The sequence below is a fragment of the Rattus rattus genome, chromosome X, assembly GCF_011064425.1.
Source record: "Rattus rattus isolate New Zealand chromosome X, Rrattus_CSIRO_v1, whole genome shotgun sequence".
NCBI classification, from domain to species: Eukaryota; Metazoa; Chordata; class Mammalia; order Rodentia; family Muridae; genus Rattus; species Rattus rattus.
In genome coordinates this window covers 103,030,240-103,045,063 of record NC_046172.1, presented here as the reverse complement: position 1 = coordinate 103,045,063, position 14,824 = coordinate 103,030,240, and the positions used below count along the sequence as shown (strand labels likewise).

Genomic DNA, 14,824 nt, shown 5'->3' with positions numbered 1-14,824 from the left:
GAAATGATAAAAATATCCTGGAATTAGATAATGGTATTGGTTACACAACCTTGAGTAAACTATTACTAAATTGGTTTACTTTTTTTTTTTTTTTCTTTTTTTTTTTTGGAGCTGGGGACCCGAACCCAGGCCTTCACGCTTCCCTAGGTAAAAAAGCGCTCTACCGCTGAGAGCTAAATCCCCAGCCCCTACTTTTTTTATTTTTATTTGCCCTGTGGTTAACTGTCTTCAGACACACCAGAAGAGGGCATCGGATCTCAGTACAGATGATTGTGAACCACCATGTAGTTGACGGGAATTGAACTCACGATCTCTGGAAGAGCAGCCAGAGCTCTTAACCTCTGATTGACCTCTCCAGCTCCTTCCTCCTTTTTTTCTGACACGGGATCTCACTGTGAAGACTTGGTTGGGCCAGAACTCATCAAGGTCTGACTGCCGTTGCCTTTTGAGTACTGATATTGCAAGCCTGCAACCATGCCTGGATATCCGTACACTTTTAAAAAGTGAATTATATGTTGTTTGAATTTAGTCTTTTTTTTTTTTTCCTTTTCTTTTGTTCGGAGCTGGGGACCGAACCCAGGGCCTTGCGCTTGCTAGGCAAGCACTCTACCACTGAGCTAAATCCCCAACCCCGAATTTAGTCTTTTAAATTATTAAACAACTAATTAATTTGTGGAGGTTCCGCACATTTGCGCGCATGCGCACACAACCCACAAGTCAAAGGACAACTTGAGAGACTTAGTTTGCACTTGCCGTCTCTTGTGTGGGCCCTGCAGATGAACTTTGGGTTATCAGGTTTGATAACAAGGACTTTTGCCCATTGACCTTCCTGGGTGCCCAAGTTAAATTGTATCTTTTTTTTTTTTTTAAATAAGGAAACATGTTTGCAATCTCAGTGCACAGGAAGCAGAGGGAAGGGTATTAAGAGTTCATGGCTACCTTGTACAAGACAATGAAGCCTTGCATAAAAACAAAACAAAAAGGGTGGAAAAATTGTAGAGCAGTTAAGAGTGCTAGCTGCTAGGCTGGAGAGATGGCTCAGCGGTTTAGAACACCCGACTACTGAGGGGCTGGGGATTTAGCTCAGTGGTAGAGCGCTTACCTAGGAAGCTCAAAGGCCCTGGGTTCGGTCCCCAGCTCCGAAAAAACCAAAAAAAAAAAAAAAAAGACTACTCTTCCAGAGGTCCTGAGTTCAATTCCCAGCAACCACATGGTGGCTCACAATCATCTGTAAAGAGATCCGATGCCCTCTTCTGGTGTATCTGAAGACAGCTACAGTGTACTTATATATAATAAATGAATAAAAAAAAATGCTGGCTGCTGCTCTAGCGTACTTGGGTTCTATTGGACTCATTGGAGTCATATGGCGGCTTACAAGCATTTGTAATTTGTAAATGCCAGATCCAGAGCTTCCAAAGCCTGCGAATACAAGACACAAAGGAGGGACGCAGGGACAATTCAGGCAAAGCATTAGTACACATAAAGATATATAAACCTTAAAATAAATAAACTAGAGGCGGTAAACTAGGGGCAGAAGCGGTGGCTCAGTGGTTAAGAGCACTGGTTGCTTTTCCAGCAGACCCAGACTCAATTCCCAGCTCACATATGGCAGCTCGCAGCTGTCAGTGCCTTCAGTTACAAGGGATTTGCACCCTTACACAGACATATATGCAGGCAAAACACCAATGTGCATAAAAAAATAAAACTTGCAAAACAAAGTTTAAGAAACAAAGAAGCGGGGTTGGGGATTTAGCTCAGTGGTAGAGCACTTGCCTAGCAAGTGCAAGGCCCTGGGTTCGGTCCCCAGCTCCGAAAAAAAGAATTTAAAAAAAAAAAAGAAAGAAAAAAAAAAAAGAAACAGGGGGTTGGGGTTTGGCTCAGTGGTAGGCGCTTTATGAAGTGCAGGCCTGGTTCGGTCCCCAGCTCCGAGGAAAAAAAAAAAAAAAAAAAAAGAAAGAAAGAAACAAACAAAGAAGCAATGGGCCTGGAGGATACAACTCAGTGATAGAATGTTTGTCTAGTATGTGCAACACACTATATTTAATCCCCTCTACAGCAGAAAAAAAAAGCTTTTACTTCATTAGGTACTCGTTCTGAATACCTCCAGTAAAATAAAATATTTACTAGTATATTTAAAATCTAAGTTATATGTATTGTGTATAGTTCTCTATTATGTCGAGTTTTACATATACTCATATATCCAACAAGAGAGAACAAGAGAGATGGCTGTCAGTAGATAAAGGTGCTTGCTGCTTAGCCTGAAGACCTGAGTTGCTTATTTTGAGATCCACTAAGTGAAAGCAACAGAATCCCTGAAAGTTGTTCTCTAGCCTCAACACGCGCGCGCGCGCGCGTGCGCGAGAACACACACACACGCACGCACACAAACACATGCACGCACAGAAACACATGCACAGACACGCACACGCACGCACTCATACAAGCGCACCGGGGGTCGCAGGAGGGGCGCGGGAGAGCAGGGGGGGCGGAGGGGCGCGGGAGAGCGGGGGGATGAGGGGGGCGCGGGGGCGCTAATAAATAAAAACAATATCGGTGACTGTATGGAAATAAAATAATTTAAATAATTCGGAGAGTGTCGGTTACATAAAGCTGTCACAGCTAACTGAGCTTTTCAACTCAGCAGCCTCCCCCTGCCTCTCAGCGGGATGGGATGTTCCGGAAGTTAAGCAAGCCGGTATCAACACGTGACCAGGGTGGAGAAACGGTCTGGCGCGAGTGTCTGTGACGCCATCTCGCCGCGACTCATTTTCTTGGACTTTTCTGGCTGTTCTGCTGGAGCTATGCCGAAAGTCGTATCGCGGTCGGTGGTCTGCTCAGACACCCGGGACCGCGAGGAATATGATGATGGCGAGAAGCCCCTCCATGTTTACTACTGTTTATGCGGCCAGATGGTCCTGGTGCTGGGTGAGTGGTGGGAAGTGGCGGCTGCAAGGAAATACCGGGCTTCTTTCTTCTTCCTTTTTCTTTTTTGCTTTGAGACAAGATCTCATTAAGTTGTTCAGGCCGATCTTGTACTCATTATGTAGCCTAGATCGTCCCCGAATTTGCTGGTGATCCTTCTGCAGTCCAGGCGTGCACTACCACTCTAAACTCAAGGTATTTTTTAGTAATTAAACGAGGAAATCTTTCTCCATTCCTTCAGATTGCCAGTTAGAGAAATTGCCCATGAGACCCCGGGACCGGTCTCGCGTGATCGATGCTGCCAAACACGCTCATAAGTTTTGTAACACAGAAGATGAGGAGACTACTTATCTTCGGAGGTAAGGGCTTAATACCTTAGTTCACTGCCGTGTTAAGGTCTGTTTCCGATTAATATAGATTATCCTGTGCTAGTATTACGCATCTCATCCAGTTGGGCTTGATACTTTGACGTTTGTGCTAATATCCTAACTTATTTTAATGTAACAAATTCTTCATTGTATTCGTTGAAATGGTACTGAAATTTGCCTCTTTTGGCATTTGATAGCTATGATGTTCCAATTATAGGTTTGAGTGAGTTGGTACATCCTGTAACTTCCGTTGTTATTAGTATTATTTGCAGGGCTGGGGATGGAACCAAGGGCCTTAGTCTTGCTTGGAGAACACTCTCCTATAGAGTGACTTCCCCAGCCATATGAATGTCATGTGCCAGGTACTGAGTTAGGTATCAAATCTGAATAAAACACAGTGAACAAGAATCCAGGGAGGAAACAGGCTTCTTACTATGAGAAAGAAATGCTGGTGCTGTGAACAACGGCTATGGGAAAACAGGTAGGAGAAGGTTATTTGCTGTACATGTGTTGTGGTCAGGAAAGGCTCTGAAGGATAGTATTCGTGTTGGCTTAAACTAAGACTTCACTAGTTCTTAGAAGAGGATGTGGAACAGTCCAGGTAGAGGGAATCTGGAAGCATTAAGAGCATCAAATATAAGGTCCATGGGAAATTTCAATAGTCTTGTGGCCAGAGCATGGCTTACTGTCTAATAGAAAAGGTTTCATAAGTACTGTGGTGAGGAGAATGCAATGATTTAAGGTGTTGTAAAATGGTGATGGCACAGACCTTTAATCTCAGCACTCAGGCTGCAGAAGCCAGTGGATCTCTTGAGTTCAAGGACAGCCAGGGATACACAGAAAAACCCTACTTCAAAAGACCAAAAAAAAAAAAATGTCTCTCTTACTGGCCTAGAACTTGCCAAGTACTCCAGGTTGGCTGCCCAGTGAGCCCCATAGAACTGCCTGACTCTGTGTGGTGTTACAAGGACACCACCAAACTAGCATTAAGCTATTAAGCTAGCGTCCAGGTGCTTGATCTCAAGCTCTCCTGCTTGCTTGCAAGGAAGGTGCTTTGCAGACTGATCAGTCTCCTCGACCTTATTGTGTGTGTGTTGGTATGTGTTTTGATAAGTTCCTGTGAGTTCAGGTGCCTGTAGAGGTGAAGAGAAGATGTTTGATTCCCCTGGAGCTGAAGTTCCAGGTGGTGCTTGCCAACTACCTAACGAGGGTCCTGGGAACCAAAGTTCTGTAAGAACAATGTACTCTTAGTCACTGAGCCATTTCTCCAGCTGAAACAACCAGCCTCGTGGGACAGAGCAACTACTAGATTCTTAGACTTCCCGATCACAGCTGCCCATTGCTGGACTACAGAGCGTGAGTCATCACAGTACATTCCCTCAATATAGAGAGACATTCCATACGTTCTTTGACTCTAGAGAATCCTCCCCCCCCCCCCGGAGCTGGGGATCGAACTCAGGGCCTTGCGCTTGCTAGGCAAGTGCTCTACCACTGAGCTAAATCCCCAACCCCAAGAATCCTAATACATTATTATATATTAATATCTGTTATTTTGTTAGTATAGAAAGTAGTTTCATACAACTAGACTGCAGTCTCCTGTATCATAAGGCTAGTTGAGAAAACTACTGGGTGACCCTAGACTGAGGTAGAAATGCTGAAATCCAATCACTCTTAAACTTTTAGGGTAAATCAGCCTTAGGTCTAGCCTTACTTAGTGGCAAGTAGTGCCTTATTTAATGGGAGGGCCTAGGCCAGGAACTTGTGGCTAAGCTATTGCTAGGGTTCAGAGTTCTTAGCACTTAGCAACAAGCAAAGTGTACTCCCCTTTGACATAATTCATGCTCTGGTCATGAGCAGCTTTTCTAAGGCCACATGATGCTCTTCTGTTGGTCAAAGCAGGGTTCTACTCCGTTCGTAACTGTTTCTCTTTGTTACCCGTTACTGCTGCGCACATAGCCCATGGCCCATGTTTCCCATCTACTTCTTGAGTGAGCTTGAGCAATTCGTGTTATTGTTTCTTTTATTTTTGTTCTTCGAGATAGGATTTCACTATTCAGCCGAGGCTAGCCTTCAGCTGGATCCTTCTGCTTTAGCCTCTCATGTGCTGGCCTTCCGGGCAAGTGCCACCACACCCAGCTATGTCATTCTTTTTCATCTATAACTTCTAAGTTATCTAGTTTGTTGGCATATAATTGTTCATAGAGTAACCTGGCAGTACTCTATACTATTGTAGAAAATTCTGCAGTTTTAAGTCCTAATGATATCAGACTAATTCTCTGTACACAGTAATTCTATGAATACAGTATGCATATATGGAATATTTCCTTTGGATGGAGTCCCATTTTCTATCAGGACTCTGGCAGGAGCATTACTTCTTAATGAAGTTTCTGTGACCCCCTGAGAGAGATAATGGAGCCACCACCTCTGTTGTCATTACAAATTCCTCCATTTGAGAACCTGATATCATCAGCCAGGTGATGGCTTAAGACTGTCATCCTAGTATATGGGGGTTTGAAGCTTCAGGATTGCTTGACTTTAAGGTCAGCCTGGGCTACATAGGCAAACTTTAGATCATTCTAGGGGACTTCAATAAGATCTTATCTCAGAAAAAACTTCCTCAATTATTAGTCTGGTTTCCTTATTCTTCTGTATGTCTAGCACTTTTAATTTTATATCTATGGTTTTTTGTCTGTGTGTATATTTGTTTACCACATGGGTACCTTGTGACTGAAGAGATAAGAAGAGGGTATTGGACTCCTGGAAATGGAGTTACAGATAGTTGGTAACCACCATATGGGTTCTGGGAATTAAACCTAGACCCAGTGCTCTTAACTGCTGAGCCCTCTCTCAAGCCCCTGTATATAGTGCTTTGCTTGTATATACAGGCTGTGTCATAGAGTGATAAGACAGACTCTCTCATCTCAGGGAATGGATGATAGAAAATTAATTGAATAACCAGATACTTATTATTAGAAGCTATATGGGCGAAACAAAGGGTTGGTAGGGAGAGTCACATGAGAACTTCTTAGTGGAAGTGGTCAGGGGAAAGCCTATGACTAAGTTACTTATGAAGTAGCATCAAAATAGACGAAAAGAACAGCCATAGCAATGTGATGAACAGAACATTCTACGGAGGGGATGTGTATAAATGGTCACCTGTTGGAAAGCACATGCTCTTTTCTAAGAAGTGAAACAGAAGGAAGACTGATTTGGCGAGAGTGTAAGAAAGAGGGAGACGATGTAGAAAATGCTGCAGAACCCAGTTATCTTCTTAGGTGGTGCCTGGGAAGCCATGGTAAAGAATCTGGATTTTATTCTGTAAAGGGAAGCCACTTCTGCCTCTTTTTAGATAGTGATTTGGAGGAAGAAACTAATGGGAGCAGATTCTAGAATACGTGGTTAGAGTTTTTTATTTCAGATAAGAAATCAGCTTGAGGGGGCTGTAGAGAGAGAGCTCAGTGGTTAAGAGCACTGACTGCTCTTCCAGAGGTCCTGAGTTCAATTCCCAGCAACCACATGGTGGCTCACAACCATCTGTAATGAGATCTGATGCCCTCTTCTGGTGTGTCTGAAGACAGCTATACTGTACTTATGTATAGGAAGTCCTAGCTATGTTATAACATACATGACAGAGAGTGAGGACAAGAGAGAGAAGTTGACACTGCATTGACTACAGAAAAAAATCTAAAATTTCCACATGCTCAAAACAAAACAAAAATCAAAGACAGATCAGAAACTAAGAAAGAAATATTTGCAAGACCCATTAATAGTGGAAATGTCACTAATCCTTAATGTAAAAAAAAAATGTGACTGAAAAGATAGGAGCTAATGGTTCACAAAAAAAAAAAAATCGAAAGAACAAATGGCTGTCATACTGGAGCTAAGATATGTATAACTTCAGTTTAAAAAAAAAAAGAAATGCAAGTTGGGAGGTTCTGTTTTCTTTGTTTCTGAAATGTATCTTGCTATGTTACTGAAAATGTGTATTTTCAATACTAATACAACTTTTTGGGGTGTGTGTGTGTGTGTGTGTTTTGCTGGCTGGCCAGTGATCTCTCAGGATCAGTGTATCTTGACCCCAACAACCCTGGAGTTAAGGCATATAAAACCATGCCTGGTGGTTGGGGATTTTAACTTGGGTCCTTGCTCTGGCAGAACAGGCCCTTTTCTTCATTGAGTCCTCTCCCCAGACTGTGACACAACCTTTGTCTAATGTTTTCTATCCATAGTTGGTGGAATCCACAGATTCAGAAACCCCGGAACCAAAAGGCTGACTATATAATTGGTTGTTGTTGCATTGTGGTTAATATTGTTGATACAGTAATCACTCTTGTGACTTAATATTGCTACCCTTTTGTCTGCTCAGTTAACATGGTGCCTGACTCCCATTAGTTGCTCAGTATGTGCTTGTGAAAGAAGGAATGCATGCTAGAGTTATATTTAATACATGCTTAACTAGCCAGTAGATCTACACAATGAAGAGCTTCTGAACTCTTAGCATGAATTATGGTAGTAATGAAGAAATGAGCTAGAAGTGAATCAGTTCTTAGAGATACACTTTTAACTTTTTCCTTTTTAATTTCCATTTTTTGTGTGCAGGCCTGAGGGCATTGAACGTCAATACAGGAAGAAGTGTGCAAAGTAAGTAACACCAGTGTGGGGTTTTCTGGTCATAGGTGAGTAAAAGCATGAGGTGTTAGGAAAATAAATCTTTCTTTGGCATCTGTAATCTCAAAGGCCTTCAAACCAAATGCTAATGTTTTCCAAAGATGCTTATTAAATTCCATCCCTAACCAGCTGATTATAAAAGTGAGAAAAATGAGGGCCTTTTTTAAAATAAATTTTGGGGTAGGGTCTTGATATGTAGTTCAAGATAGCCTTGAGCTTTGGTCATTTGCCCTGGCCTCCCAGCTACTGGGATTATAGGCATGAGCCACCACACCATGCAAAAACTTGAGGTTGGTTGTTTGTTTCATTGTTCCATACAGGGTTTCTCTGTATAGCCCTGACTGTTCTGGATCTCACTCTGGGATTCAAAGCAAAAAACTTTAACATGGTCCAATTTGAGAGGTTAAGATTAAATACATCTATAATAAAGTTTACCCATTTAAATATTCAATTCGATGGATTTTGACAGGAAACTACAGTTAAATAAGCCACCACCATCATGCTAGAAGACATTTGCCGCAGTCCACATGTACTATGCAGCCAGTCTCTTCCATTCATCCTTCCGTGATAGTCACTGCTTTATGTCGCTGTGCCCTTGCCTTTCCTAACATTTTAGGGACATTCTATAGTAAGTTTTCTACTACATACAAATGCATGTCTTTTCTACCTGCTCATCTTTCTCTTTGCTCCCTGTTCCTGTTTCCTTCTCCTCTTCTCCCCTTCCGTCCCTGCTTGCCTGCCTGCCTTTCTGAATGCATGCCCTGCCTCCCTCCCTCTCTCCCTCTCTTCCTCTCTTCCTTCCTCCCATGCATGTAGGGATCTAAAGACAACCTGCAGAAGGTCTCACCTTTTTCCATGTGGATGTTGGGGATCAAACTCAGGTTGTCAGGTGTGGCAGTAGGCTCCTTTCACTACTCAGCCTCTCACTGGCCCCATACCTACTTTTTCTCATGTTGACACTTTAGAAATTGATCCAAATTGCTATGAGATCATTTGTTTCTCTTTATTGCTGAGTATGCCATCGTATCAGCTCATTTACTCCTTCACAGTGCTCTTGACATTTGAGTATTCCATGGTATCAGTTTGTTCACCCATTCACAGTGAATTTGCACTGTTTCTAGTTTTAGCTATTACCAGTAACGTTGCTCTGAGTGTTCTAGATAGGTCTTATGGAATATATATATATATGAGAGAGAGAGAGAGAATGTAGATATATATAGATAGACAATGTAGACATATATAGATATATATTGGCATATATTGGCATAGAATTTGCTGACTGGGTCATAACGGAAATTGCAACAATATAATTTAGTTCCAGGTTCATGTATACAATGTATTATGTAGACTTAAAGCTAAGAATCTTTTTCTTTTTAGGCCTGGAGAGATGGCTCAGTGGTTAAGAGCACTGACTGCTCTTCCAGAGGTCCTGAGTTCAAATCCCAGCAACCACATGGCAGCTCACTACAATCTGTAATGAGACCTGATGCCCTCTTCTGGTGTGTCTGAAGCCAGTGACAGTGTACTCCTATATTAAAGATTATTTGTTTATTTATTTCTTAATTATAAGTGCACTGTAGCTGTCTTCAGACACACCAGAAGAGGGCATCAGGTCTTATTTACAGATGGTTGTGAGCCACCATGTGGTTGCTGGGATTTGAACTCAGGACCTCTGGAAGAGCACTCAGTGCTCTTAACCGCTGAGCCATCTCTCCAGCCCTAAAGCTAAGAATCTTAAAGGATTTTTTTTAAAACAAAATTCCCAGCTTTAGGCTATTAATAGTAAGAATAGTAGTGATTTCAATTCTTGTTATTGTTTGGAGTCAGGGTAGTTCTTGCTGTCTTAGAACTTAAGTGTGTAGACCAGACCGGTCCTGAGCTTACAGAAATCCATCTGCCTATGCCTCCTGAGTGCTAGTTTTAAAGGCCTGCCACTGTCTGGCATTTACGTTTAATCTTGGTGTAAGGACAATTGTGTGTTGGCTCTCAGAAGATCCAGAGTAGGAACACTGACTGAAGCAGAGGGAAATAAGTAGAAACAGGAAGGCATGTTATCTTCTAGGTCTACTTTTTAGCTCAGAAAGCATAATGGTCAGCCAAAGAAAGTGGCAGATTTGATTTGCCAAACATTGTAGTGACTTCATTTCTCTTGATGCTGTAAAATGAAATAATAGCAAAAGGAACAAAATACCCGAACCATTGCTAAAGAATGGTAGCAGTTTTTGACTACAAAGCCAATAGCAGCATTAGCTAGCATTTCCCCACCTTCGTTTAATGTCAATACATACATGTGATACAGATGTAAATAGCAAAAGTCTCAGGCCTCATCTATCCCTACATTTGCTAGCCAGAATATTCTGGTCAAGTTCTAGGAACCTGATCAGAAATTTCAACATGCACCCTAATTCTTATCAAGTTCTTTTGGGGAAAAGTGAACATTTTATGCCACAAACAAAACTATTCTCAGGGGCTGGAGAGATGGCTCAGCGGTTAAGAGCACTGACTGTTCTTCCAGAGGTCCTGAGTTCAAATCCCAGCAACCACATGGTGGCTCACAACCATCTGTAATGAGATCTGATGCCCTCTTCTGGTGTGTCTGAGGACAGTGACAGTGTACTCACATACAATAAATAAATAAATAAATCTTTAAAAAAAATATTCTCAGAAACGGAGTCTACTTTTGCAAGAGTTGAGATGTAGAATTAGAGGCCTCCCAGAGATTCACTCTGCCATTTGCAGGTGTGGACTGCCGCTCTTCTACCAGTCTCAGCCGAAGAATGCTCCTGTGACCTTCATTGTGGATGGAGCAGTAGTGAAATTTGGCCAAGGCTTTGGGAAAACCAATATATATACTCAGAAACAAGAGCCTCCTAAGAAGGTAATTATCATCAAAGGACACAGACAGCTTAAGATGGCTACACATTTAGCCTCAAATTTTATTAGTGCTGGGTATCAAATTCAGGACTTTTGCATGTTAGGCGAGCATCACTGAGCTGTAACAACGCCCCCTGATTTTTAAAATACGGTATAATACCTGAGACACTTGCATTTGTTGATATGAAGTATTTATGCAGAAAATGCCATTGTTGTGTACAAGTAGATGTTATAGGACTGTAACATTTATTATTTGCTTTATATACAGTAGTCTTGTAACCTTAATTAAACATTGTATGATTTTTATTTTCCTCTTCAAGTTTTTTTTTTCTGTTTAGAGTGGGAACAACTAAATCCTCAATGAATTAGACTGATTTATTAAATATATGTTTTAAAACCCTTAATAGTGAGCCAGAGAAATGGCTCAGCCATTAAAGGCTAGGGTCAGAACTAAAACTATATGAGTTTGGTTCCCAGCACCCATCCCATGGCTGTCTCTTCAGTCACCTTTTGTATGATGGTGGTGATGGTGGTGGCGGTGGCGGTGGTGGTGGTGGTGGTGGTGGTGGTGGTGGTGATGGTGGCGGTGGTGGTGATGGTGGTGGCTCCTGCCTTAATCCTAGCACTCCAGAGGCAGAAGCAGACAGATCTTTGATTTCCACACCAGCCTGGTCTACAGAGCAGAGTCCCAGGCTAGCCAGGGCTACAGAGAGAAACTGTCTTGGAAAAAAAAGAGAGAGCCAAAAACCTCAATAGCAAATGCTTCAGAACATTAATATTTAGATAGTCAGAGTATGCCTAAGAGGCAGATATTCCCGTGCCCCTGTGTATGTAGACAAACATGCACATAAATGTACTTTTATACATGACTCATGGATCCTTTGGGGGTGAACTTAGCCTGATATCTCTTCCTACTATTCTAGGTTATGATGACCAAAAGGACTAAAGACATGGGCAAGTTCAGCTCTGTTACTGTGTCTACCATTGATGAGGAAGAAGAAGAGATAGAGGCTGTAAGTACTCTGTTTTCACGGAAATTGGAAGGCGGGGGGGGGGGGCAGCAAGAGGACTCCAGGCAGAACCTCTACAGAGAAGAACAGTTAACCACCTAGCTTCCACACTCCGCTCTGCTAGTAAGCAGTCCTGTGCTTTTGGGCTAGTACCTAACTCCCGGAATGGGAGAGACAGCTATAAAATGAGAACGAGGAATTTGGATCCTCTCATCACTTTAATTTGAAAGCTACTAAACTGGATTCAAGCCTATGATTCCAGTACTCTGGAGGCTTAGGCAGGAGGATCTCAAAAGTTCAGGATCTGCATTCACTCCATAGCAAGATTCTATCTTCAAAACAAATAATAAATAAATGAGATACTGTACTGAATAGTGTTCAGTCCCTTCCAGTCTGGCTCTGATGGTTTGAGTATGTCCTTAACAGTACCAGCAGTTACTTTTCTGGTATTTCAGTCAAGTGTTTTTACTGAGGGTTCTTACCAAAATGATCCCCAATGGAAACCTGATTTCTCCTGGGTCATTGAGAAGGCAAAGGGTTACAGTCCCTGAGTAGTATAAATCACCACTGAGGTCTTTGTTGCGGTTCCTGAGAAGTGCATGGGTCTGGAGGTCTGTTCTATTTCCTGTAGCGGGAAGTTGCTGACTCCTATGCACAGAATGCCAAAGTGATTGAAAAACAGCTGGAGCGCAAAGGCATGAGCAAGAGGCGGCTGCAAGAGTTGGTAAGTGGGTTGGGGAGGAAGGGTCTAGGCCTGACTGACCTGGATTTCTTACTTTGATTTGCCGAGGCAGTGGGGAGCCTTTAGGAGCTGTTAGGAGTTACTTCTATAGTTGGCTGCCAGCATTCTCAGCCTGGGCTCTGAATGAGTTGGTAAACCTTGCTCTACAGTAGTCACTAGAGCCCAAAGCCTAAAGTAGAAAATCTCATTTGATAGGCCTAGCTAGGGCAATGTTTTACTCTGCTGCCTGTGCGGTAAGGTCAGGAGTTAAGAGTCAGAGTATTAGTGCTCTCCAGTGTGATGGTGTACAGTTGTGCTGCCTCAGTATACCTGAACTGGACCTGCTACCACCGCTTTTAAAGCACTGCTAGATTTCTGCCTTATCCACGGGATTAGAGTACAGCACCTCTATGTAGGTTGGAATGTCCATTTTTTTTTTGCTTTAAAATTATTATCAAATTTGTTTCTTTAATAATTATATATATATATATATATATATATATATATATATATATATATATATCACATTCTGATTGTTCTTACCCGGCTCTTATCTCTACTAATTTCTTTGGTTTTTTGGATGAAATTTTTTAGATAATAATAATTGCTTATTCCATTAATCTCAGACATACTACATTGATGCTTCATCACAAACGGTACAAATGTCTTTCATTTTTTAGGCTAGCATATAAAGTAATGGGTTTCCTTGTGGCATTTTCATAGTTATATCTCATTCTCTTTGTTCTTTCCCTCCCCCACCACCCTTCCTGGACTCCTTGCCCACTCTGGTTGTCTCCTTCCTTCTTCCACATTGTCTCCTCAGCTTTTTTTGTTCTCTCTCTCCCTCCCTCCCTTCTCTCCCCTCCCTCCTCCTCTTCCTTCCTTCCTCTCTTTCTTTTGAAGACAGGATTAGTCCAGGCTGACTTCATCTTGCCACGTTGCCAAAGCTGGCTTTGAACTCCCTCCAGCTCCCTAGTTCTGTGATTACAGGGCTACACTCCACTTCGTCCTCTGCTTTCTTATCACATATCACACACATTCCATTATTCCTTTTCCTCCTTCATGACCTTCTTTCTAGATTCATGACCTACACACGTACATATATGGTTTTAAATCTAGGTTTTATGAGCCAGAGTTTTAAGTTGATGAATAAAGATTTCTAAAACCATTTTTGGCTTGTACACTAAGCAGTAAGGGAGAATGAACAGTTAGAATAAACAAATTTTAAGAATTTCATTGTGGTATAACAGGGCATACTTTTTTTTTCTTTCCAGGCTGAATTGGAAGCCAAGAAAGCAAAAATGAAGGGGACCCTGATTGACAACCAGTTCAAATAATCAGGATCTTTCTGAGCTCAGACTGGGGGCAGCACTTACATCAGGAAGAGTAGCTTCAAGATCTCATGGTCTGGTTTCTGTTTGTCCCAGGAGTGTTCTCTGGCAGTCCCATTGGTTTTCTGACACTGTTTCTCTTCTTTCATTGAAGTCCTTGACTCCATTTCAGGACGTAAATTGTTTGTAAAATCTCTGTGTATATGTTTTCTGCCCTTCTTGACTTTGAGATCAGATCCCGTTACACACCAGAGGATGGCCTTGAACTCTGTGAGCCTCCTATCTTAGCCTCTAGTACTGAAGTTACAGGACTGCATCACCACGCCTGGCTTCTCCGATGTAGCTAGAACTAGTAAGCGTTTGAGTGTCTCTCGTATCTAAGGTAGATTTTTTTTTCTTCAAAGTTGTTGCAGTGTTTAAAGATTTTTTTAAATATGTAAGTAGGAAAGTAGCAAAAATTAAGTTTAAAATTACAGACAGGTAGATGGATACTTTTACGAAACTCTGTATTTAATCTTTAAACTGTTCTTAGAATCGACTGTGGTTGGAATCTTTCTCCTATCAGTAGAGAACAGATAGACACCTGATCTGCAGAAATATTTCTTTACTCAACCACGCTATGTCAGATTTCAGAATAAAAGAAGGAAAAGCCATGTGGCTGGGGGTGTACCTGGGTAGTAGAACGAATGCTAGGCATGTGTGAGGACCTCTCCAGTACAAAAAAAAAATAGGAAAGCCAGATTACAGATGCTCAGATAGCTCAGGTCTGATTTTAAATATGGCCTTGATAAGTAGCCCAAAGGCATTGGTGAGTCAGCCGAGAGAATACTCTGTGAGTACACGGAAGCAGACATAGTGAGAGTAGCATATCTGTTGGGCATCTGGTTTTATATTTGCTATTTGCAGAAGAGCATTTTAAATGTGTCACTC

The 14,824-nt window shown here is 41.9% G+C and overlaps 1 protein-coding gene across 1 annotated transcript; it reads left to right on the top strand.

Annotated features, from left to right (window-relative positions):
- The first annotated feature begins 2,738 nt into the window (after positions 1 to 2,738).
- Positions 2,739 to 14,032, top strand: CXHXorf56 (chromosome X CXorf56 homolog). The gene is made up of 7 exons (XM_032890461.1): positions 2,739 to 2,925; positions 3,164 to 3,281; positions 7,890 to 7,931; positions 10,698 to 10,836; positions 11,756 to 11,845; positions 12,474 to 12,566; positions 13,838 to 14,032. Exons 1-7 carry the CDS (start codon positions 2,802 to 2,804, stop codon positions 13,898 to 13,900), a joined length of 669 nt encoding a protein of 222 aa, XP_032746352.1. The 5' UTR covers positions 2,739 to 2,801; the 3' UTR covers positions 13,901 to 14,032.
- The last annotated feature ends 792 nt before the right edge of the window (positions 14,033 to 14,824 follow it).